This window comes from Pogoniulus pusillus, chromosome 36 (assembly GCF_015220805.1).
Source record: "Pogoniulus pusillus isolate bPogPus1 chromosome 36, bPogPus1.pri, whole genome shotgun sequence".
NCBI classification, from domain to species: Eukaryota; Metazoa; Chordata; class Aves; order Piciformes; family Lybiidae; genus Pogoniulus; species Pogoniulus pusillus.
Genome location: NC_087299.1, coordinates 1245039 through 1270339, shown reverse-complemented (window position 1 = coordinate 1270339; position 25301 = coordinate 1245039). Strand labels below are relative to the sequence as shown.

At 63.3% G+C, this 25301-nt stretch overlaps 1 protein-coding gene across 4 annotated transcripts; it reads right to left on the bottom strand.

Moving 5' to 3' along the window:
* Positions 1–2415: 2415 nt before the first annotated feature.
* Positions 2416–24594, bottom strand: PHC2 (polyhomeotic homolog 2). Of its 4 annotated transcripts, none has more exons than XM_064172351.1 (15): positions 24505–24594; positions 19672–19859; positions 17031–17189; positions 16322–16399; positions 16072–16233; positions 14278–14382; positions 13977–14190; positions 12923–13251; positions 11720–11879; positions 8677–8885; positions 8450–8579; positions 7136–7250; positions 6906–7050; positions 6299–6593; positions 2416–3093 (listed from the first exon to the last, which is right to left on the bottom strand). In XM_064172351.1, exons 2-15 carry the CDS (start codon positions 19813–19815, stop codon positions 2939–2941), a joined length of 2400 nt encoding a protein of 799 aa, XP_064028421.1. In that variant the 5' UTR covers positions 19816–19859; positions 24505–24594; the 3' UTR covers positions 2416–2938. The 4 variants fall into 4 exon arrangements, with proteins under 4 accessions (XP_064028421.1, XP_064028420.1, XP_064028422.1 ...); XM_064172350.1 differs by having other exon boundaries at positions 7136–7272; positions 8451–8579; XM_064172352.1 differs by having other exon boundaries at positions 6299–6548; positions 7136–7272; positions 8451–8579.
* Positions 24595–25301: the final 707 nt, after the last annotated feature.

Here is a 25301-nt window from a genome sequence, read left to right as displayed (position 1 = left end):
GGGGCGGGGGGGGGAGGGGGAGGGGGCAGGGGAGCATTTTGAGGCCGGGCAGAGCGCTGCAGCTGCATCCAACCCCCCCCCCTTAAAAATCCAAGGAGACCTCCTCCAAAATCCCTGATTTTTGGAAGGGGGGAAGGAGGAGGGGGGAGTGGCTTTGCTGCGTGCCTGTAAATAGAACTGGGGGGGGGGATTGAGGGGGACATTGAGAGGGGTGCCCATGCCCCCCACCCCTCACGCCTCCAAAGCCACCCCCCACCCCTCCTCTGGCTTCTGTCCTTTTGCTTCCAGGTTGGGATCTGAGTTATTTTTTATACACTTTTTAAGCCTTAACTCAGTGTTTCTGTTGTGGGATTTTTGTTTTTGCTTGGGGGGGTTGCGGGGGGGGGGGGTCATTTACCTTCCCTTTATTCATTTTTAACACACATTCCCCCCCCATTTTTTTTCCTCCCTCCTTCCTTGCCCTTCCCCCCCCCTCAATGTTGTACCATAGCGATGTGTAACCTCCTTTTGTCCGCATGTTAATACCCTGTAAATAGTCTCTTATACACTTAACCCCCACCCCCCCCAGCTCCCCTTTTATCCCCCCCAATTTGGGGGCTTTTTTTATGTTGGGGGGGGGGTAGGGGGAAAAAAGAAACGAAAACAAAGCAGCCCCCCCCCCACCTCCCTAGAACTAGTTCCTACCTTAGTAAAAAAGGTTAAAAATGGTTAAAAAAAAAGCCACAAAAAACCATAAAACAAACAAAAAAAAAGAAGCTGAAAAGGGAGGAGGAAAAAAAAGACCTTTTTTGCCCCCCCCCCGCCCTGCTGTGTTGCTTTGTGGTGGTTGGAGGAGCTGAGTGGGGGGGTGTGGGGGGAAGGTTGGGGCATACACAGCAGGGGGTCCCCATGCGGAAGTGCGGGGGGGGAAAGGAGGGGACCCCCCCCCCCCTCCGGCCCCCTCCCGCGGCTGCCAGAGGCGGAGAATAAAGAGGAGCAAAAGCAGTGAATTGGTGCCGGAGCTGTCGGTGTGGTTTGTGCTGGGGGGGGGCACCTGCAGAGCTTCCTGCTGGGCTGCAGGGTGGGTGGTGGAGGCTGGTGGTGGCCCCAGCAGGAAGGGGAGAGGCAGCACTGCAGCCCCGCTGAAGGGTCCCCACCCCGAGCCCATCGGGGCTCCAGCCCTGGAGCTGGTCGGGAAGGCTGTGGCCGTGGCACTTGGGGACGTGGTTCGGTGGCGGTGGTGGGCTGAGGGTTGGACTGGACGATCTTGGAGGGCTCTGCCAACCCCAACGAGTTCATGGTTCTGTGACACGAGCCATGGGCACCAGCCATGGGACACCTCCAACCTGACACCAGCTCTAAGGACTCTGCCACAGGCACCAGCTTTGGGGGCACCTCGGCACCATGGTCACCAGCTTTGGGGGCACCTCACCACCATGGTCACCAGCTTTGGGGGCACCTCAGCACCATGGTCACCAGCTTTGGGAGCACCTCAGCACCATGGTCATCAGCTTTGGGGGCACCTCACCACCATGGTCACCAGCTTTGGGGGCACCTCAGCACCATGGTCACCAGCTTCGGTTCAAGGGCGTATCACTGACATCAGTGTCCCTGGCAGGGAGACCTGGCCACAGCCACCAGCTCTGGGGACACCTTATGCCAGGCACCAGCTCCAGGAACACCTCACCCTGGGCACCAGCTCTTAGGACATCTTAGCCTGAGCAATGGTTTGGGGACCAAACATGGTCATCAGCATGGCCACCAGCTCTGGGGACACCACCTCAAAGGCTGTGTCACCATCACACACACCAGCTCCGGCCCCACCTCATCATGGGCACTACCCTCAGGGATTGCCACCCCCCACGGGTGCCATCTCCTCCTGCCACCCCTCCCTCTACTTTGGGGCTCTGTGTCCCCATCACTGCTGGGACCCTGGGGGTCGCTAAGAGGAGTGGCAGCTCCCAAGGCCCAGCACGGCGAGGAAGGAGCTGGCACAGGGCAGGGGCACCTCAGCCACCCAGGCCAGGACACAGGGAGTGGGGGGTGTAACACCAGCCCCATCCTCACCACCCACCTTGGCATCTGGGGGTACCCAGGGAGGACCCAGGAAAGGGGGGGGGGGGGGAGGTCTCTTTTGGTTCTTTCTCCTTTTTTTTTTCAGTGTTTATTAAAAACAAAAAAAGCACCAAACAAACAAACAAAAAACAACCAAAAATCAAAACAAAAAAAAAAGAGAAAAGGCCTGAGGGGGAGGGGCCCGGGAGGGAGGGGCCCGGGAGGGAGGGGCCCGGGAGGGAGGGGCCCGGGAGGGGCTTTCCTTTTTTGTTTTTTTCTTCTTCTTTTCTTAAAAAGCCTGGGGGGGGTCGGGGGGTGGGGGTGGGGTAGGTGTGTGGGGGTCCTTACCTGCCTGGCCTGGGAGCCCCTCCCCTGCCCTCATTGTCTTTGACTGAGGTGCCCCCAGCCCTGCCCCAGTGGGTGTGGGGCTGACACCTTCGAGCTCCCCACCACACCTCCCCCTCCAGGGGCTGATGCCCTCCCCCCCGGGGCTGGCAGCTCCAATCCTGGCTGGGGGGGGAGGGGGGCGTGTGGGGGGCACACGTTAAGGCAACCATCCTGCTTCGCCCTGCCGTTACGGGGAGGGGGGAACAAAAGGGGAGAGGAGGGGACCCCCCATCCCTGCTGCACAAAAGGGGGTGACCCCCCCGTACTTTTCCTTTTTTTGGGGGGGGGGGCGCTATAGCTACAGGCTATGTACACACCCGGGGCGGGGGCACCCCGGGGCTGGGTTGTGCTCAGATGTGGCTTCCCCATCCCCCTATACCCCACAGCCTTCTCTTCCTCCTCCCTATGGCTAGAGCAGGGTGGGAAGATACTCTTGGGGTGCGGGGGGGTGGTGCTGTGTGTGTGTGTAGGGGCGGGGGGCTGCGTGTGTCCCCCTCCCGCACCCCAAGGCCCGGCTCTAGGAGTCCTTCAGCATGTTGATGCGGGCGTAGATCTTGAGGGCCGGCCCCAGCTTGATGTTCATGGTGCTCATCAGGTGGTCCTCCTTCAGCAGCAGCAGCGCCTGCCCATCGATCTCCTGCGCCCGGAACTCCTCTGCGATCTCCTGGCAGCCTGCGGCCACAGGGGACGCTCGCGACCCCCTCCCCCCAGACCCAAACCCCCCAAACTCTACACCTGGAACCCCTCACTCGCTGCCCCCAAACCGCTCCACAATCTCCTTTCTCCTCCCTCTAAACGTCCATCACCTCCCAACCCCCCCCCGACCCTTCACTTGCTGCCCAAAACCTCAACCGTCCCCCATCACCCTTCCTTTAACCCCCAAAACCATCCCAAACCTCTCTTACTGCCCCAAATCACCCCAAAATCTTATTTGCCTCCCTTCTAAACCCCCTTCACCCCTAAACCCCTCACTCAACCCCCAACACCATCCCCAAACCCCTCAATTTGCTGCCCCAAACCACCCCAAAATCTCATTTGTCCCCCTTCTAAACCTTTTACCCCCAAACTCCTCACCTAACCCCCAAATCATCCCCAAACCCCTCACTCTGCCCCAAAACCTCATTTGTCCCCCTCTAACCCCTCACCTACCCCCCCAAACCGTCCCCAAACCCCTCACTCTCTGCCCCAAAACCTCATTTGTCCCCCTCTAACCTCTCACCTACCCCCCCAAACCGTCCCCAAACCCCTCACTCTCTGCCCCAAAACCTCATTTGTCCCCCTCTAACCCCTCACTCTCTGCCCCAAAACCTCATTTGTCCAGCCCTAAACCCCTCACCTACCCCCAAACCATCCAAACTCCTCAGTGAACCCCCAAAACCACCCCAAAACCTTCATTAACTGCCCCCAAACCATCCCAAACCTCACCTGTTGCCCAATACCACCCCATATCCTGTCGCCCCCTATAACCTCTCATTCGACCCCCCCAAATCATCCTCAAACTCTCATTTAAACCCCAAACATCTGCATTTGAACCCCAAAATCACCTCAACCTCCCCCCCCTCCAAGCCCTGGGCCAGATCCTTCCTCACCCATGCCGGACCTCGGGAGCTGCCACCCCTGTGAGTCACCCCCAAGCCCCTCACTTACCTCCTCCCCAAACCTCATTCACCCACTGACCCCCTCCAAATACTCCTTTACTTCCCCCCCACCCCCCAAAAAAACCCTTTTGCCCCTCAAAATAACCCCAAACTCTAATCACCCCCAAACCCTCTATTTACCCCCCAAAAGACTCATTTAACCCCCCCCAAACCACCCCCAAATTCCTGCTTACCTCCCAACCCCCCCTTGCACCCCAAAAGCTGCAGCTGTTCCCCCTAAATTCCATTTACCCTCCCAAAGCACTCCCCAAAACCTCATCTGCCTCCCAAAATTACCCCAAAACCACCTCCTCCCCCCCCAGGACCCCAAGCCTCCATTTACCCTCCTAAACCACCCCAAATGCCCTCATTTATCTCCCCCCAACCTCATTTACCCCTCAAAACCACTCTTACACCCCCCAAAATCTCTGATTACCCACCTCAATCACCCCCCTAAGATTATTTACCCCCCAAATCCACCCCAACCCCCTTTTTACCTCCCAATGTCACCCCAAAAACCCATTTAGCTCCCCCTAGGCTTCCATTTACCCTCCCCAACCACCCCAAACTCCCTCATTTATCTCCCCCCAAGCCCATTTACCCCTCAAAACCACACCAAACCCACCTTTACCCCCCAAAAAAACCCCTCCAATTACCCACCCCAAACCACCCCCAAAAGATTATTTACCCCCACATCCACCCAAACCCCATTTTACCTCCCACCACCACCCTAAAAAATCTTTGCCCCTCAAAAAAACCTGCAATTGCCCCTCCTGAACTCCACCTACTCTCCCAAACCACCCCCAAATCCCTCATCTGCTTCCCAAGATCCACCCCCAAATCCCTGCTCACCTCCCAACACTACCTTCAAACCCCATTTATGGCCCCAAGCCTCCTTTTACCCTCCCAAACCACCCCAAACTCTTTCATCTATCCCCCCCAAATCCCTCTTTACCTCCCAACACCACCCCAAACCCTGCCAAGGCCACATTTACCCCCTGAGCCCCTCATTTATCTCCCCCAAACCTCCTTACCCCTAAAACCCACCCCCAAATCCCTCCTTACCTCCCAACACCACCCCAAAAGCACCTCTGTGCTCCCAAACTCCAATCACCCACCCAAAACCACCCCAACCCCCCCTCATTTACCCCCCAAATACATCCCCAAACCCCTATTCACCTCCCAACATCACCCCAAAACCACCTTTACCCCCAAAAGACCTCATTTGCCCTCCCAGAGCATCCCAACCTCCCTCATTTCTCCCCCTCCAAATCTCCTTTCCCCCTCAAAACCACTTCTGTGCTCCCCCAACCCTCCCCATCAGCCACCCAAACCCACAACCCACTCCAAGCCCTCCTCATTTGCTCCCCAAATCCCTACTGACCTCCCAACACCACCCCAAAACCACCTTTCCCCCCAAAGGACCCTCATTTACCCTTCCCAACTACTCCAACCTCTCTCATTTGTCTCCCTCCAAATCCCCTTCACCCCTCAAAACCACCTTTGCACCCCCCAAACCCTTCCTCTTAGCCACCCAAACCCACCCCAGGCCTCTTTATTTACCCCCAAAATGACCCCAAAACCTTCCTCTATCTCCTCAAAAAAGATTTACTCCCCAAATCCACCCCCAGGTCCCTTTTGACCTCCCAACACCAACCCTGACACCACATTTACCCCTACCCAAAACCTCATCCACCCTCCCAAACCACCCCCACCTCCCTCACTTCTCCCCCCCTCACCTCCTTTACCCCTCCAGCCCACCTCTGCACCCCCAAACCCTCCCCATTAGCCACCTGAACCCACCCCAGAACCTCCTTATTTACCCCCAAACCCCTCCTTTATCTCCCCAAACTCTCATTTCCAGCCCCAAATCCCTATTTACCTCCCCCCATCACCTCAAAACCACCCTGACCTCCCCCCAAACCCCTCGACTACCCTCCCAGACCACCCCCACCTCCCTCACTGCTCTCGCCCACACCTCCTGTACCCCTCCAGCCCACCTCTGCACCCCCAAACCCTCCCCGTTAGCCACCTGAATCCCTATTTACCTCCCACCACCACCCCGAAACCACCCTGACCTCCCCCCAAATCCCCTTGACTACGCTCCCAGACCAGCCCAACCTCCCTCACTGCTCTGCCCCATGTCTCCTTTTACCCTCTGCACCCCAAACCCTCCCGGTTGGGCACCCCAAACCCTCCCGGTTGGGCACCCCCGCCCCGTCCCGTGCCGCGGGGCTGACCGGGCAGCGAGCGGATGAACTCGTAGACGTCCTCCACGTTCCACTTGCTGGGCTCGCTGGGCAGGAAGCGGTGCCCGAGGGCGGCCAGGTCGCGGACGTGCACGTCGGGCAGCTCCATGTCGCGCAGCTCCAGGTCGCGCTCGCCCTGCCGCCGGCGGGAGGTGGAGGAGCTGGCCGAGATGGGCGACAGAGGCTCCTCGTAGCTCGAGTTGTCCGAGCAGCGGCTCGAGTCCTCCTGGCTGTGGTTCAGCTGCAACGACGCCGTCACCGAGCCCGGCGGCAGGGACACCGGCGGCTGCGGGACGGCACCTTCAGAGCCCAGCCCCGGCTCCTGTCACCCCCGCCCCTCTCCCCTTCTGCCCCTCTCCCCTTCCGCCCCTCTCCCCTCCCCTCCCTCTCCCTCCTCCCCCTCTTCTCTCCCCTCCTCCGTCTTCCCCCCCCTCCCCCCCCCGCCTCTTCTCTCCTTCTCCCGTCCCCCTCCCTCTTCTCTCTCTCTCTTCCTTTTCTCTCCCTCCTCTTCCTCTTCTCTCCCCTTCCCTCACCACCTTCTCCCGACCCCCTCACCCCAGAATCTGGGGGCCGACCCTCCTCCCCCCGCCCCCCTCACCTGCTTCTTGGTGTCTTTGCTGAGGGGGGGCAGGGTCCCTTTGCAGGCTCTGCGGCGGCCGTGGGGGGGACCCCCGCCGGGTTTCTGCAGCTTGCTGCGGTCGGGGTGGAACAAACCCACCCGCTTCGTGCAGCCCACGTTGTACCTGGGGAGGGGGGGAAGGGGTGAGATGGGGGGGGACCAACAGAGGGTCCTTTGGTGTGGGGCAGGGGCTTGGGGGGGGTGGGTACCTCTTGGCACAAGCCATGGAGCAGAAGCGCTTGGAGCGCTTGAACTTGTAGGCGAAGTCGACGCGGCCACAGAGCTCACACTTCAGCTTGGGGGGGTTCCCCTCCTCTTTGGATTCTGGGGGGCGTGCAGGGACACCCAGAGAGAGAAAGGCAACCAGCTCAGCCGAGGGGAGCCCCAAAATATCAGCGGGGGGAGACCTACGGAGGGGATGCTGCTCCCTGCCTTGCAAGGGGGAATCGCTCTGGTGGGGCGGGGGAGGTCTCCACCACACCCTGCTTGGAGTGGGAATCTTTCTGGGGGCAATCCATTGGGTGCAGCCGACCAGCTGGGGAGAGGAGGCTCTACTGCACCCCATTTGGGGAGGAAACTGGTTGGGGGGCGCTCAGTTGGGTGAGGTGACACTCGGGTGGGTGTGTTGGGTGTCTGCTGTAGCCTGTGTGGAGGGGCAAGCTGAGGAGCACCCAGTGGGGGCACAGTCAGCTTTGGAGAGGTTCCACTGGGGTGGTGAGGAGGAAGTAATCCTGGGGGCACCAAACTGGCTCTCTACCACACCCTGCTTGGGGAGGGAACAGTTCTGGGAGCACCCAGTTGGGACGAAACAGGGACACCCAATGAGGGGTGGGAACTCTACTGCCCCCCACCTGGTGAGGGAATAAGTTTGGGGGCATCCAGTTGGGGCTCTACCACTCCGTGTTTGAGGATGGAGGGATTCTGGGGACACTCAGCTGGGGACCTACTGCTCCTTGTTTGAGAATGGAGTGGTTCTGGGGACACTCAGCTGGGGACCTACTGCTCCTTGTTTGAGAATGGAGTGGTTCTGGGGACACTCAGCTGGGGACCTACTGCTCCTTGTTTGAGAATGGAGTGGTTCTGGGGACACTCAGCTGGGGACCTACTGCTCCTTGTTTGAGAATGGAGTGGTTCTGGGGACACTCAGCTGGGGATCTACTACTCTTTGTCTGGGGATGGAGTGGTCCTGTGGGCAGCCAGCTGTGGTTAGGTGACCTCCTGCTTAAGGATGGTCTTTTGCAGGGACACCCAGGAGTGGCCCTGCCCCACCACATGAGGATGCAGTGGCGGTGAGGGTGCAGTGGCGGTGAGGATGCAGTGGCGGTGAGGGTGCAGTGGCGGTGAGGGTGCAGTGGCGGTGAGGACGCAGTGGCGGTGAGGACGCAGTGGCGGTGAGGACGCAGTGGCGGTGAGGGTGCAGTGGCGGTGAGGGTGCAGTGGCGGTGAGGGTGCAGTGGCTCTGGGGCCAGCCGGCCGGGGCTGGGGGCGCTCTGTGGGTGGCAGCCCGGGGCCCCGGGCGCTACCTTGCAGGTAGGGCTCCTCCATCTCGGAGTCGGTGGTGGTGGTGTTGTCCTGCTGCGGGAGTTTCTCCGCCAGCAGCTCCTGCGCATACTTCTTCTTCAGCGTCCCCACCAGCAGCGAGGAGCGGCCCACCTGCGGCGGGACAACACCAGCAGCTGCCCCCCCGCCGCGCCCCCGCCGCCCCCGCTCCGCCCCGCTCCCCGCTCCGCCGCCGGCGGGGACACCTTACCGGGAACGGCTCTGCCCCTTCCTGGATCACGAAGCCTTCGATGACGTGGGTGAGGATCTGGGGTTTCACGATGGCCTGGGGGGGTTTGTTCTCACCATTGTGGGGGGCGGCGCCGGCGACGGTGGCGGCAGAGCTCCCGGTGCCCGAGGTCATGCCGGGAACGCTGGCCAGGGGCGGGGGCTGCGCATGAAGGCGGTCGGCCGGCGGCTCTGCGGGGGACGGGGGACACGGGGGCTGTTAAGGGGGACACGGTGACAGGGGGGGTCCAGACAGGCAGTTACGGGGACGTGGCGACACCGGCTGTGACAAGGGACAAATGCAAAAGATGTCTGGGGGGACACACAGATGGGTAGCTACGGGGGACAAGGGGACACCAGCAGTGGTGGGAGACACAGTGATGTGGGACACACAGATGGGTAGCTACGGGGGACAAGGGGACACCATCAGTGGTGGGAGACAGAGTGATGTGGGACACACAGATGGGTAGCTACGGGGGACAAGGGGACACCATCAGTGGTGGGAGACAGAGTGATGTGGGACACACAGATGGGTAGCTACGGGGGACAAGGGGACACCAGCAGTGGTGGGGGACACAGTGATGGGTAGCTATGGGGGACACAGTAACGGGACACAGTGATGTGGGACATGCAGATGGGTAGCTATGGGGGACATGGGGACACCAGCAGTGGTGGGGGACACACAGATGGGTAGTTATGGGGGACACACATGCTGGCAGTTACAGGGGACACAGTGACACCAGCAATGATGTGGGACACAGATGAGATGGTTCCAGAGGACACAGTGATGGGGGCACGCAGGGCAGTCATGGGGGACATGGTGGGGGGAGACACATGCTGCTGGCAGTGGTGGTACAGTGACACCAGCAGGGACAGGGCAGACACACAGACAAGACTGCGGCACGGTGATGGGGGACAGACAGCGACAGGGGACACAGATGAGATGGTTACAGGTGACACAGTGAGGGGGATACACATATGGAGAGTTATGGGGGCCACGGCGACACCAGCAAGGGACACACATGAAAGACGTTTGTGGGGGACAGTGACGGAGTGACACACAGAGTGACACCAGGCGCCACGGGTTACACGCGGAGGGCAGTTCCGAGGCACACGGTGACACCGACACTGACGGGGGACACAGGGAAGGCAGGTACGGGGGGCACGGCGACGAGGAGACACAAACAGGGATGGTTACGGGGGACACGGGGACATCAGCAGCGATGGGGACATCAGCAGCGATGGGGACATCAGCAGCGATGGGGACACAGGACAGTTGCAAGGAACACAGAGGGGGCTATAGGACATGCGGTGACAGCAGTGGTGATGCGGACACAGCGGCGGCAGCTGTGGGCTCGTTACGAGAGACAGCGATGGGGACATGGATGGTTAAGGGGGACAGGGACGGGGGGGACACAGAGGGTCCGTGGGGAAGGGGTGACGCTGGTGCAGACTGGGTGAGGAGCTCACGCAGACGGTCACAGGGGACATGGGGACACGGGCGGGGACAGCAAAGGGAGACACAAATGGTTATGGGGCCCACGGGGACAGGGATGCTGGGGACACACAGACGGTTACAAGAGATGCGCTGACGGGGGGGGGCACACAGACGGCTGCTAAGAGGGGACGTGTGACGGGGCGGACGGCACGGCACGGCACGCAGCTGGCTCCGGGGGACGCGGTGACGCCGGCGGTGACGCCGAGGCCTCCATTACCATACAGCTGGGCTGCTTCGGCAAAGGGGGGTGGGGGCAGAGCAGCTGCTGCCGCTCCCAGGGTGCCCCAGCAAGCCCCAAAGCGCCTTCGGGTATCCACGGAGGAGGCCTCGGGAGCCCCCGGCCCCCGCCCAGTACACCTTAAACTGTCCTGGTGCAGCCCAGACAGCCCCCAGGGACCCCCCAGACCCTAAAGGGCCCCCAAACACACCCAGTAAGCCCCCAGGATGCCCCAGTAACGCCTCACCAGGCAGCAATAAAAGCGCAGCGCAGCCCAGCAGCCCCCAGCGCGCTCTGCTCTGCCCCACTGCGGCCGCAGCACCCCCCAGAGACCCCAGCACCAACAGAGCCACTCCGGAAAGCCCCGAGCGCCCTCGGCAAGGCTCGGTGTGCCCCGGCAGGACTCCACCTACACCCCGTACGAGGTGATGCCCGCCGGTAAGCACCCCTCTGCCCCCGCCCGGCCCGCTAACGCCCCGGTAGGCCTTGCTAGGCCTCTGTAGGCCCCACCACCTTTGTCCAACGCCGGACCCCACTGCCCCCACCCCTACCTGCGCCCGGGCCGCGGCGCCGGGACCGGAGGGGGAGTGTGGGGGGGCCGGATGCGGAAGTGAGGTCAGCGCCCGCCGCCCCGCCGGGCCGGGCCGGGCCGCAGCAGGCCGAGCCTAGCCGGGGCGGGCCTGGGCGTGGCCGAGCCAGGCCGCACTCACCGGCAGCTCTCAGCGGCTCGGCGGCCCCATGGCGTGGACAAAGGGCGATGCTGGAGGCAGAGGCTGCGGCCGAGCGGGGACAAAGGCGGCGGCAGGGCCGGGCCGGGCCGGGGCGGCGGCGGCGGCTGCGCGGGGCCGGGCGGGGCCTGTGGCGGTGCCACGCCCCCTGGCTGGACACGCCCCCACCTCCCGATTGGCTGCCGCCGCCAGCGCGCCCACGCAGCCGGCGGGCGGAGCCCCAGGGCGGGCGGAGCCCGGGAAGCCACGCCCCTTTGGGCAGCGCGCGCCCCCTGCGGGCCGGGAGGAGAGCCGAGGGCGAGGGGCGGGGCCACGGGGGACGCGGCCACGCCCCCGGCGACACTCCGCCCACCCGAGGGCGGAACCCCGGGAAGCGAGGCCACGCCCCCGCAGCGCGCGCCCCTTCGCGGCAAGGACCTGCCCCCCGCGCGCGTGGGCTCCGTGCCCCTCGCAGCCACGGCCGAAGGGGGCAGGGGAGGTCCCCGTGCTCAGTGTGCCCCCTCCCCCCGCACTTAGGCTTTTCTTTGCTGCGGCCCACTGGGGGCCACGAGTGGGTTCTCCGGGGATGTGGGGCAGCTCTTACCGTGCGTGGGGGTCCGCTCGCCCTCTGGGCTGTCAGGGCCCAGGGGGACGGCGGGCGGCGAGAGGGCGGGGGGCTGCGACGGGGCGGCGGGCGGGCTCTCGGTGTTCCTCGGGGCGGGTGGTGGGTCCCGGCGGGTGCCCTCGGGGACCCCGAGTGGGGGCTGCGGTGTTGGGAAGGGATCGGGGCACACGCGAGGGTGAGGGTCAGACACGTGTGCGCGGGTGGCACACAGGAGTGCACACGCGTGTGCGCGCACGGCTTAAGCATGCAAGTGTGGATGTGTCAGGCATGTACACACGCGTGTGCAACCTGACGTGTGTGTCTGCACGTGTGCATGGTACCAGTACACACATGCAGGTGGCTCTGGTGCATGCACGCACATACACGTGTGTGGATCCAGCACGCACACCTGGCTCAAGCACATGTGCACAGCTGCACACACATGCGCGTGGCTCCAGCACACAGGTGCACACAGGCACATGGCTCTGGCAGGAGCCTGCACACACATGCAGAGAGCAGACAGCCATGGAGCTGGCACATGTGCACAGACCCGGATGGATCAGGGGCATGCACACAGGTGCATGGATCCACTACCCGTGCACGGATCAGACACAGAGATGCACAATGAGACACTTGCACACCCTCTCCTCCCCGTGCACACATAGGCAGGGAGCTGGCATGTACACGTGTGTGGATTTGGCACAGGTAGGCAGGGAGCAGGTAGATGTGCACACGCACACATGTGCTTGCACACACACACATGTGCTTGCACACAGGTGCAGAGCTCAGGTGCAGCCACGTGCGTGGGCGAGGGGCACAACTACACGCGTGGAGATGCACGCTGGCAAGAAGCTGGCAGGCAGGTGTGCGAACGTGGCAGGGGTGTGCACACAGGCACCTCAGACACGTGGGTGAAGCACATGCACACGGCCCAGCTTCACACATGCACACAGATGTGCATGCAGCTGGCAGATGCATGCACATGCATGGGTCAGGGTGACGTGCACGGCTCTGCCCCGCCTGTGCACACCTGCAGCCATGCGTGGATCTCACACATGCAGGGATCTGGCCCCTGCACCCCCTCCCTTCTAGCCCCAGCTCACCCAAGCCTTTCTTCCCCCCACCTCAAGTGGACAAGCCCCTCCCCTCCCTGCACCCCCAGAGTGTAGCAGGGGGCTCGGGAGTGCGGGGGGGCCCCCTCACCGTGGGGCCGGCAGGCTGCAGCTGCAGGATGACGGCAGAGGCATGCTGGAACTTGCGGGGAGCAGCATGGCAGGCAGGGTGCCCGTTGGGGGGGCCACCCTCACCCCCTCCTGCTCCTTGAGGAACCCCCACTTTGGGTTGGGGGGGTGGGCCGGGGCTGGCAGGGGGTAAGGGCTGGAGTTGGGGGGTGGCAGTGGGGCCCTGGGCGGGCTGCCCACGGGGTGCCAACTGCTGCTGTTGGATGACGAACTGCTGCTGCTGCTGCGTCTGCATTGGCTTCGGCGGCTGCTGCTGCTGCAGGAACTGAGGGGGCTGCAGCGGGGCGTAGGCTGCAGGGACAATGATGGGGGACAGGGAGCCCCAGCTTGTCACCTGCACTTTTAGTCCACATGGATGCCACCCACCCCCAGGATCTTCCCTGCCCCTAGCAGAGTTGCTCCTCGCACTACCATCTGTACACTCCCGTGCCTACTGCCAACCAGTGGCGCCAGTTCCTGCTGTTGGAGATGGATGGGCTACGCCTGGCCGTAGGCAGGAGTGCTCCCTATCCTGGAGGCCACACCAGCACCCCCAACAGCTCCATCGCCCCACGGTGTCCCCTTGCCCACACCCTCACTGCTCCAGCCCTCTGCAGAGCCTCCATCCACAGGGCTGCAGGATCCCACGGATGCTGATCCCCTTCTGGGCAGCGCCTCGGAGGGGCCCTGTGGACCCACAAGGTTCCAAAGGCAGGCAGGGTGCAAAGGAAAGCGGCGTGGGTCAGCGCCAGGCTCCAGCGTGAGCACCGCACAGGCTGCTCGGCTGGGGGCTGCACCACCCGCGGACCTGCTGCCGCCCCCCGGAGGCTGCCAGGCCCACACACAGCCCCCAGAGACCCACAGCCCAGCAGGAGATTGGCGCAGGAAGCTGCCCGGGGGCTGTGCCCGCCCTGCTCTCCTCAGCCTGACTTTCTGAGCACCCGAGGTGGGGGCACCGGAGGGCTGCCCCTCCCCGGGGGGCAGGCGGAGTGGCAGCGGCAGGCTCCGGAGCGGGGCCCCGCGTGTCGGTGCCTTACCTGGCGTGGCGAGCGGGTGGGCGGCAGTGGGGGCGCTGGCGCGACCCAGGGGGTGGGCGCGGGCATCCTGCCCCTCGGCCTTTTTGAGGTGCTCGGCAGGAGGGTCAGGTGGGGGGCCCCGGGGAGGGCCAGCCCGGGGTGGGGTACCCCCAGGGGGCTTCATGGCCAGGGTAGGGAGGTGGGGGCCGGTGGGGCGCAGGGCCAGGCTGTGCACCTGCAACGGCAGCAGGTCAGGAGGGGTCTGGGGGACGGTTGTGGGGAGGCTGGGGGGGGGGGGGAGAGGGGGTCGTGAGGGGCTCACCTGGGGGGCAGCGGGCTGGGGGGCAGGCGGCGGGGCCGGTGGAGGGGCTGGCGCGGGGCTCTCGGGGCGGACAGCGCTGACAGGGCCCGTGGGTGTGAAGATGAGCTGGGGGGAGACAGAGAGTGGGTGTGGGGTCCCTGCTGTGTGGGGGGCACCTCGTGTGGGGTGGTGGAGATGTGACACAGGTGGCCCCAGGCCTCTCCAGTGTGACAGTGCCCTCCCTGCCTCTTGGGTGCAGTCTAACAAGGCACAGGCACCCCATAGGATCTGGGCACCCCAGGTGTGGTGGAGGACACCCAGCAGAGCCCCACCAAGGCAAGGGTATGGGTCTTGGCCACCCACAGCAGGAGAATGGGCACCCCATGGGTCCCAGGCACCCCACAGCGGGTCCAGAGGCAGCCTATGGGTCTGGGACTCCCACAGCTGAGCCAGAGGCACTCTACAGGGGCAAAGACTCTAATATAGCAGCACCATGGGCACCCTCTGAGTCCAGGCCACCCCAGAACAAGGCAGTGGGCACCTCACAGGCTGCAACTGCCCCACCGTGGGGCAATGGACACCCACTGGGTCCCAGTCACCCCACAGCTGGTTGACAGGCACCCTACAAGTCCCAGCCCCCCTAGAGCAGACAATGGGGTCAGGGACCCTGTAGGGTTCTGACCACCCCACAGTGAGACAAGGGGCACCCATACAGCCCCTGGCCCCCCTGCAGGCAGATCAAGGGGCACCCATGCAGCTCCTGTCCACCCTGAAAGCAGGCCAAGGGGCACCCATACAGCTCCTGGCCACCCTGAAAGTAGGCCAAGGGGCACCCATACAGCTCCTGGCACCCTGCATGCAGATCAAGGGGCACCCATGCAGCTCCTGGCACCCTGCACGCAGGATGATGGCAAGCACCCTACAAATCCCAGCTGCCCTACAGCTGGACAAGAGCCACCCCACAGGCCCCAGACCCTGTGGCAGGACAACAGACACCTAACAGATCCCAGGCACCCTGCTATGGCTCCCAGTCGGACCACAGCTGGACAAGGGGCACCTTACAGGCCCTGGCCACCCCACAACAGGAAGGATGGGCACCCTCCAAGCCCCCTGGCCACCCCACAGCAGGAAGGATGGGCACCCTCCAAGCCCCCTGGCCACCCCACAGCAGGAAGGATGGGCACCCTCCAAGCCCCCTGGCCACCCCATAGCAGGAAGGATGGGCACCCTCCAAGCCCCCTGGCCACCCCACGGCAGGAAGGATGGGCACCCTCCAAGCCCCCTGGCCACCCCACGGCAGGAAGGATGGGCACCCTCCAAGCCCCCTGGCCACCCCACAGCAGGATGACAAACTCCCTATGAGTCCTGGCCCCCACAGCAGGACAACAGACACCCTGTGGGTGTCAGGTACCCCACAACAGGTTGATAGGCACCCTGCAAGGTCTTGTCCATGCCACAGCAAGGCCTTGGGCACTCTACAAGTCCTGGCCACCTCAGAGCAGAGTGATTGGCACACCACAGGCCCCAGCTGCCCTGCAATAGGACAATGGGCACCCCATGGCTCCCAGCTACTCCATGGCAGATTGATGGGCACCCCACAGCAGGGCAATAGGCACTCTAAAGGGTCCTGACCATCCCACAGTGGGGGCAACAGGAACCCTATGAGTCCCGAGGGACCCTGCAGCAGGGCAATGAGCACCCAGCAGGACCCAGTCACGCCGCGCAGGATGATGGGCACCGTACGGGTCCCAACCACCCCCCAGATCCAAGACACCCCCAGAGCCGTGGGGCAGGGTGTCAGCGCCCCCCCCTTACCATCTGTGCCCGCAGGTACATCTGTGCCTGGCTGGCAGTGAGGGCAGGGGAGGCAGCGTTGCCCAGCAGCACTGCCTGCTGCGCGATGCCCGAGGTGCCCGGTGCCACGCTCTGCGCCCGGTTCAGCAGCTGCGCGGCCGCCGGCGACGTCGCCAGGTTGATCTGCAAGGGGACAGTGGCACAAGGCTTGGGTGTCACAGCAGATGGGTGCCACCAGTGATGGGTGCTGGAGGGGACAGTGGGGACTCACCGTGGGCTGCTGTGCCGGCGCCGGCTGGGTGCCGTTGCCACCCGAGGAGCTGCTCTGCCTGTTGGCTGCCAGGCTGGCCTGGGGGGCAAGAGGCAAAGGTCAGTAGGAGCAGGGGAGTGATCCTGTCCCTGGACTGGGCATTGAGGAGGCCACACCTCAAATCCTGGGTTGGGTTTTGAGTCCTCACTGCAAGGAGGACATGGAGGGGCTGGAGCAGGTCCAGAGGAAGGCAGCAAAACTGGGGAAGGGTCTGGAGAAGAGGGCAGGGGGGCAGCGGCTGAGGGGGGCAGCGGCTGAGGGGGGCAGCGGCTGAGGGGGGCAGCGGCTGAGGGGGGCAGCGGCTGAGGGGGGCAGCGGCTGAGGGGGGCAGCGGCTGAGGGGGGCAGCGGCTGAGGGGGGCAGCGGCTGAGGGGGGCGCCCATGGAAAGGAGGCCTGCAGCGAGCTGGGCTTGGGCTCTTCTCCCTAGTCTCAGGTGGTAGGAGAGGAAATGGCCTGGAATTGTGCCAGGGGAGGGTGAGGTTGGAGAGGAGGAACAATTCCTTTGCTGCAAGAGTGGTCAGGGACTGGCACAGGCTGCCCAGGGAGGCAGTGCCCAACCCTGGAGCTGTGCAGGAAAGCTGTGGCCATGGTGAGGCCTCAGAGGTCACTTCCAAATCAAACCACTCTGTGTCACTGTCACCCGTGTGCCGCTGTGCTGGTGCCCCGTACCTGCTGGACGGCAGCCAGGCTCTGGAGCTGGGCGCTGGTGAGGTGCTGCTGCTGGAGGGCTGCGGTCTGCAGCATCAGGTGCTGCTGCTGCGCTGCGTACATCTGCTGCAGGTACTGCGCCGCCGTGTTGGGCTGCCGGTGCAGCGCCTGCTGGATCACCTGCAGGGGGCGAGGGGGGCCCAGGCTGCATCACAGCACCCCCAACGCCCCCCAAAACCCCTGCCACTGCCCCCCAGCATGCCCCCAAAACCTACCACCCCCCAGAGCCCCCCAAAACCCCATATCTCACCCCAACATCCCCTGTACCTCACCCCAACACCCTGCCACCCCCCAGCACCCCTCCAAACCCCTGTACCTCACCCCAACACCCTGCCACCCCCCAGCACCCCTCCAAACCCCTGTACCTCACCCCAACACCCTGCCACCCCCCAGCACCCCTCCAAACCCCTGTACCTCACCCCAACACTCTTCCACCCCCCAGCACCTCTCCAAACCCCTGTACCTCACCCCAACACTGCCACCCCCCAGCACCCCTCCAAACCCCTGTACCTCACCCCAACACTGCCACCCCCCAGCACCCCTCCAAACCCCTGTACCTCACCCCAACACTGCCACCCCCCAGCACCCCTCCAAACCCCTGTACCTCACCCCAACACTGCCACCCCCCAGCACCCCTCCAAACCCCTGTACCTCACCCCAACACTCTTCCACCCCCCAGCACCCCTCCAAACCCCTGTACCTCACCCCAACACTCTTCCACCCCCCAGCACCCCTCCAAACCCCTGTACCTCACCCCAACACCCTGCCACCCCCCAGCACCCCTCCAAACCCCTGTACCTCACCCCAACACTCTTCCACCCCCCAGCACCCCTCCAAACCCCTGTACCTCACCCCAACACTCTTCCACCCCCCAGCACCCCTCCAAACCCCTGTACCTCATCCCAACACCCTGCCACCCCCCAGCACCCCTCCAAACCCCTGTACCTCACCCCAACACTCTTCCACCCCCCAGCACCCCTCCAAACCCCTGTACCTCACCCCAACACTGCCACCCCCCAGCACCTCTCCAAACCCCTGTACCTCATCCCAACACCCTGCCACCCCCCAGCACCCCTCCAAACCCCTGTACCTCACCCCAACACTGCCACCCCCCAGCACCCCTCCAAACCCCTGTACCTCATCCCAACACCCTGCCACCCCCCAGCACCCCTCCAAACCCCTGTACCTCACCCCAACACTCTTCCACCCCCCAGCACCCCTCCAAACCCCTGTACCTCACCCCAACACTCTTCCACCCCCCAGCACCTCTCCAAACCCCTGTACCTCACCCCAACACTCTTCCACCCCCCAGCACCCCTCCAAACCCCTGTACCTCACCCCAACACTCTTCCACCCCCCAGCACCTCTCCAAACCCCTGTACCTCATCCCAACACCCTGCCACCCCCCAGCACCCCTCCAAACCCCTGTACCTCACCCCAACACTCTTCCACCCCCCAGCACCCCTCCAAACCCCTGTACCTCACCCCAACACTCTTCCACCCCCCAGCACCCCTCCAAACCCCTGTACCTCACCCCAACACTCTTCCACCCCCCAGCACCTCTCCAAACCCCTGTACCTCACCCCAACACTGCCACCCCCCAGCACCCCTCCAAACCCCTGTACCTCATCCCAACACCCTGCCACCCCCCAGCACCCCTCCAAACCCCTGTACCTCACCCCAACACTCTTCCACCCCCCAGCACCCCTCCAAACCCCTGTACCTCACCCCAACACCCTGCCACCCCCCAGCACCCCTCCAAACCCCTGTACCTCACCCCAACACTCTTCCACCCCCCAGCACCCCTCCAAACCCCTGTACCTCACCCCAACACTCTTCCACCCCCCAGCACCTCTCCAAACCCCTGTACCTCACCCCAACACTCTTCCACCCCCCAGCACCCCTCCAAACCCCTGTACCTCACCCCAACACTCTTCCACCCCCCAGCACCTCTCCAAACCCCTGTACCTCACCCCAACACTCTTCCACCCCCCAGCACCCCTCCAAACCCCTGTACCTCACCCCAACACTCTTCCACCCCCCAGCACCTCTCCAAACCCCTGTACCTCATCCCAACACCCTGCCACCCCCCAGCACCCCTCCAAACCCCTGTACCTCACCCCAACACTCTTCCACCCCCCAGCACCTCTCCAAACCCCTGTACCTCACCCCAACACTGCCACCCCCCAGCACCCCTCCAAACCCCTGTACCTCACCCCAACACTCTTCCACCCCTCAGCACCCCTCCAAACCCCTGTACCTCATCCCAACACCCTGCCACCCCCCAGCACCCCTCCAAACCCCTGGACCTCACCCCAACACTCTGCCATCCCCCAGCACCCCTCCAAACCCCTGGACCTCGCCCCAACACACTGCCACCCCCCCGCACCCCCAAACACCCTGCCACCTCCCAGCACCCCTCCAAAGCCCTGTCCCCCACCCAGCACCCCCCAACACCCCACCCTGCCATCCACATCACCCCTCCAAAACCCAGCCCCTTAAAACCTTGCCCCCCAATATGCCATACCTCACCCCAACGCTTTGCCACCCCCCAGCACCCCCCCAGCTCTCCATAGCTCACCCCAGCCCCCCCAGCCCCTACCTGGACGGTTTGGCGGTCGGGGATGCCACTGTAGACAGAGATCTGGGGAGCAGGTGGGCGGGCAGTGCCAGTGCTGCTGGGGGTGGTGGCAGTGCCAGCGGCGCTGCTGGAGGGCGGCGGGGCAGGGAGCTGCTCGTTCTCCATGGTGGGGGCCAGGGGGCCACGAGGCAGCCAGGGTCAGGCTAGAGCTGGGGAAGGGAAGAGAAGGTCAGAAGGGCACTATAGTGGCACCCAAAGGTGGCACGGGGCAGTGTGCCAGGCAGGGTGTTAGGGTGGTCACGCTGCTGGGCTTTGCTGGGCTAGAAACAGGCTGGGTGGCCAGGCCCAAAGAGTGAGGGGTGCCAACTCCAGCTGGTGGCTGGTCACAAGCAGTGCCCCCCCAGCCAGGGCTCAGCACTGGGGCCAGTCGTGGGCAATGTCTTCATCAATGGCCTGGGCAAGGAGTTCAAGGCACCCTTGGACAGCCTGCAGATGGCATCAAGTTGACCTGCTGGGGGGTCAGAGGCTCCACAGGGCACCTGGCCAGGCTGAGGTCAGTGGGATGAGGCTGGGTCCTGGCACCTGGGTCACAACCACCCCAGGAAGGATTCAGGATGGGGACAGAGTGGCTGGAAAGTGCCTGGAGGAAAAGGACCTGGGGGTGTTGGTTGGCAGTGACTGACGATGAGCCAAGGTGTGCCCAGGTGGGCAAGAAGGGCACCAGCAGCCTGGCCTGGGTCAGCAAGAGATGGGGAATGGGTGGTTGGATGGAGGGAGAGAAGGGATGATGGGATGGAGGGAAGGGATGGGCAGGAAGGACAGACAGACAGAAGGACATCTCCGAGGAAGTGAGACAAAGGTGAGGACACAGGGACTGGCAGAAGGATGGGTGGGAGGAGGAGATGCATGGACAGGCAGGAGAAGGGCAGCAGGAAAGGCCAAGGGTCTCTGGGGTGCAGGAAGAGCCTGGCCAGCAGGCCAAGGGAGGGTCCCCTGCTCCTCTACTCTGCCCAAGGGAGGCCACGTTTGGAGTCTGGGACCCAGTTCTGGCCTCCCTAGAGACAGGGATCTGCTGGAGAGAGCCCAGGGGAGGCTGCAGAGCTGCTTGAGGGGCCTGGAGCAGCTCTGTGAGAGCCCTGGGGCTGAGAGCCTGCAGGAGAGCAGCCCCAGGGGGGAGCTGAGCAATGCTCAGCAATAGCTAAAGGAGCTGTGGGGGGCGAGGCTGGGGCCAGACTCTTGTCAGTGGTGCCCAGGGACAGGACAAGGGGCAGGGGGCACAAAGTGGAACCCAGGAGGTTCCATGTGACCAGGAGGAGCAACTTCCTTGGTGTGAGGGTGCTGGAGGCCTGGAGCAGGCTGCCCAGAGAGGCTGTGGAGTCTCCTTGTGTGGAGAGCTTCCAACCCCCCCAGGCCATTGTGCTCCTGGGCAAGCTGCTGTGGGTGCCCTGTTGGATCAGGGGGGCTGGAGTGGATGATCCCCAGAGGTCCCCTCCAACCTCCAGAGGTCTCTTCCCACCCCACCACGTGGGATTCTGTGAAAGGCACAAAGGACAGAGGGACAGACAAGAGGATAGGACAGAAAGGAGCAGAAACCAAAAGAGGGAAAGAAGACAGGAAAGGATGGAAGGACAGACAGAATGACTGACAGGAGGGTGAAGGGGCTGGGCAGAAGGATGGATGGAAAGGCAGGGAAGGACAGGAGGAGGGAAGGGAGGACTGACAGAAGTGAGGACAATTGGAAGGATGAGCAGAGAGGAATAAAGGGAAGGTGGAACGAAGGAGAGACAGGAGGAGGAAGAGAAATGAATGCACAGGAGGGGGCAGCCAGCAGGGACAAAGGGACAGAGGGACAGGCACTGTGTTCACAGGGGCAGCACCATCACTGCTGCCACCAGCAGCCACCTATGGCCACCACGCTCCGGTGGCTCCATGCACACCAGGGGACCTCTGTCTCCTGCCCATGAGAGCTCCTGTGCTGCTGGCAGCGGCTGGCACCTCCATGGGTACCAGGAGGGCAGAGCCAGGGGCAGCAGCGCAGGGCACAGCAGACCATGGACAGCAGCCCTGGCGGCATAACCCTACCCCAGCACACCAGGCACCTCCAGCCCCAGCCTGGCACTTGGGGCGTGTGGCAGCAGCGACACTCAGAAGGGTGGGGTGACACTGGGGTGACACAGGACACTCAGAAGAGTGGGGTGACACTGGGGTGACACAGGACACTCAGAAGAGTGGGGTGACACTGGGGTGACACAGGAGCACGGTGGTGACCGATGCAGAAGAACCAGAGCCAAAATCCTCCCCCAGCAGTTCCCAACGCTCACCACTGCAGGGCTGAGCCCCACCAGGGGTCCAAGCCTCCCATCCTCCCCACCACCAACCCCCCCGGGGAGGGGCTGTTAGATGAGGGCACCACTTCCCTGACCTGTGCAGAACCCCCCAAAACCATTAAACATCTCTCTCAACGCCCCCCCAGTTAAAGGAGAATAGCTGTAGGGTGATGGCAGGACACACTGTGGGTGGGGGTCCCACAGCCAGGATAGGGAAGTCCTAGAGGTGGGACCCCCCCAGTAGGGGTGTAAAATGATTGGGGTAGGGAAAGCAGAACAAGGGTGGCCATTATGGGGGGGGATAGGATGTGAGGGGAGAGGGGTAGAATAGTGGAGGGGTGGGTGATGGTGGAGAGTGAGAAATAAGGGGGTGCAAGAATCAGAGGGGTGGTGTGAGATGATGGGGAAAGGTGGTATGTGATGGGGAGCACCAGGGGGAGGTGGGATATTATGGGGGGGCAGATATGACAGTGAGGAGGGGAACATGGCAAGGGGCAGTGGGACATAACAGGGTGCAAAATCAGAGGGGGGGGTGCAAGACAATGGTGAGGGGTGGGAAACGTGGGGGGTGAAATGGGGTCAGATATGAGAGAAAGCAATGGAACACGATCATGGGGGTGATAAGGGGGTGCAAGAATCAGAAATGGGGGTGCCAGGTGATAAGGGGGTGCACAATCAGAAAGGGGGGTGCCAGGTGATAAGGGGGTGCACAATCAGAAAGGGGGGTGCCAGGTGATGGGGAGGAGTAGAAAATACAGTTGGGGATGTGATAGATATGGGTCAGATACGAGAGTAAGGAGTGTGATGGGGTGGGAAGTAATAAAGGGGTGCAAGATGATGGGGAGGGAGGATATAGTGGGGGGGAAACACCAGTGGGGGTGGGTTTTAATAGAGGGGGGCAGATATAAGCAACAGAACATGAGAGTGTGTGTGGGAAGCAATAGTAAGGGGGTGCAAAATCAGAAAGGGGGAGGTGTAAGGTGGCAGCAAGGGGTGGGATGTGATGCTGGGGGGTGACACACCAGTGGGGGGTTGGACACAATAAGGGGGAGTGGGATATAATACTGAGGGGGTCAGATATGATATTGAGGAGTGGAACATGATGGGAGGGTGGGAAGCAATAATGATGGGGGTGCAAGATGATGGGAAGGGGTTAAAAACACTAGTGGGGGGGTGGGATAGAATTGGGAGTGGGATAGAGGTGGGTCATATATGAGTGTAAGTGGTGGAGCACAATGGTGGGGGGTGGGAAATAATAAGGGCGTGCAGGATGATGGTGGGGGAGGACAGAGGTAATAGTAAGCAGTGGAACATGATAGTGGGGGGTGAGAAGTGATAAGGGGGGGGTCAGCATCAGAAAGGGGTGCGTGAAAATGATGAGGAGGGGGTGGGATACGATGTTGGGGTGAAACTAGTGGGGGGAGATAAAGGGAGGTGAGATTTCATAGAGGGGGTCAGGCATAGAAGGAGTGGGACACTATACTGGGAGTGAGTGATAATAAGGGGGTGTACATTCAGAACGGGGGGGTGCAAGGCCATGAGGGCTGCATATCACTAGTGGGGGGGGAGAGACATAATGGGGGATGGGACAGAGGGGAGTCAGATAGGAGAGCAAGTGGTGAAATAGGATGGTGGAGGGTGGGAAATAAGGGGGCACAAAGTCAGAGAGGGGGTGCAAGATGATGGGGAAGGGTGGGATGGGATTGCTGGGGGGAAGGAAACACAAGTGAGAGTAGATAGAATGGGGGGGCAAAAAGGAGAGTAAGGAGCAGGATACGATGGGGAGAAATAATAACAATAATCAGGGGGTGGAAAAGCAGGGAGGGGATGAGAGATAAAGGGGAGGGGTGGGGGCAATATAGGCGAGGGGCTGGGCTATAAGGGGGGGGGAGAAGAGAACCAGAAACGACAGCAAGCAATGGAACATGGTAGTGGGGGGTGGGAAATAGTAAGAGGGTGCAAGACTAGAAAAGGGGGTGCAAGGCGATGAGGGAGAGGGATGGAAGTAGGCAGCGAGGGGTGGGAGGTAACAGGAGAGGGACACACAAAATCCTAAGGGGATTTAAAAATCAGAGGGGGGGCAAGATGAGGAGTGGGCTACGGTGGTCCGGAGGGGAAAGGCTCGGGGGGAGGAGGGCAGAATAGACAGGGGCCAGACATGACAGCAAGGAGGGAGCCTGCATGGCAGGGGGGGGCGGAGCAGTGATAAGGAGTAAAATCGGGGGGACAGCGAGACACAAGATGCTAGGGAGAGCCGGAGACAGCGAGTAAGGGCGGGGGGGCTGTAACGGGCCGGAGTGCAAATGGGGGGCTCCAGACACGGCAGGGGCCAGGCCACCGGCAGGGCCTGTGCCGGGCAGCGGGGCCCGGGGGGTAAACTGAGGCAGGGCGAGTGACGAGGCGCATGCGCGGCGCGGCCCCCCCCTCCCTCACCCTTTCCCCTCCTCACCCCTCCCGCACCATCCCCAACCCAACCCCGGCCCCGGCCCGGCCCAGACAAAGCCGTCGGGGCCCGGTAAGGCGGTACCTGCGGCCCGGGCGGAGCGGCTGCCGCCGGCCGCGACCATGGCCCCGGTGGGGCTGGGGTGTGGCGGCGGCTGGGGGACGGGTGCCGCGGGTGGGGGGGTCCCGGTGCCGGCAGAGCCAGAGCCGGGCCCGCGGCCGCTCCCGCCGCTGCTGCTCCTCCCTCCGGCGGCGGCGGCGGGACGAGGCCGCGGCTCATTTGCATTCCTCCGCGCGTCACGTGGGCGCGGCGCGGCCAATCAGCGCCTCGACCGCCCCTGCCGGCCCCGCCCACCAGCCCCGCGCCCGCCGCTCGCTCTCGCCATGGCAACACGGGGAGGGGCGGGGCGGGGCGGGGGGGCGGTCGCCATGGCAACGGGAGGGGAGGGGCCGGGCGGGGGGACCCTGACGGCGGGGGCAGGGTCGGGGCCGGGGCTGTCAGACGGGGCCCGTGCGGGCGGGTGGCTGCCGTGCGGGTGCGGGGTCATCGGTTCCCGGTGCGGGGTCATCGGTTCCCGGGGCCGCGTCGGGTGACAGGAGGTCGCCGCGGGGCGCTGCCGGAGCCGGTACCAGCGAGGGGCTGTGATTCAGGGGTGCTGACCTCCGTTCCCGGTGCTGCTGGAGTCACACAGGGTCACCTGGCGGCCGGTACTGCCTTTACCCGGTGCCGCGTGGGGTGACGTGGAGTCATCTCCTGGAGCGCTCCCGGGCCGGTAACGGGGAGAGGCTGTGCTGCACGGGAGGTGGTAACAGTCCCCGGTGCTGCTTCAGGTCACCAGAGGTCAGCGCAGGCCGGTACCGGCGGTGGGTTGCGGTGCAGGA

What these genes read in the sequence shown, in the direction of transcription:
- PHC2 (XM_064172350.1), bottom strand. Translation starts at nt 19,815, where the DNA reads ATGGAGAACGAGCAGCTCCCTGCCCCGCCGCCCTCCAGCAGCGCCGCT. An exon ending in TGGAGGAGCCCTACCTGCAA is followed by an intron (nt 7,273 to 8,450) that starts GGTAGCGCCCGG and finishes TTTCTCTCTCTG; the next exon opens with GGTGTCCCTGCACGCCCCCC. An exon ending in GCAAAGACACCAAGAAGCAG is followed by an intron (nt 6,594 to 6,905) that starts GTGAGGGGGGCG and finishes GCCGTCCCGCAG; the next exon opens with CCGCCGGTGTCCCTGCCGCC.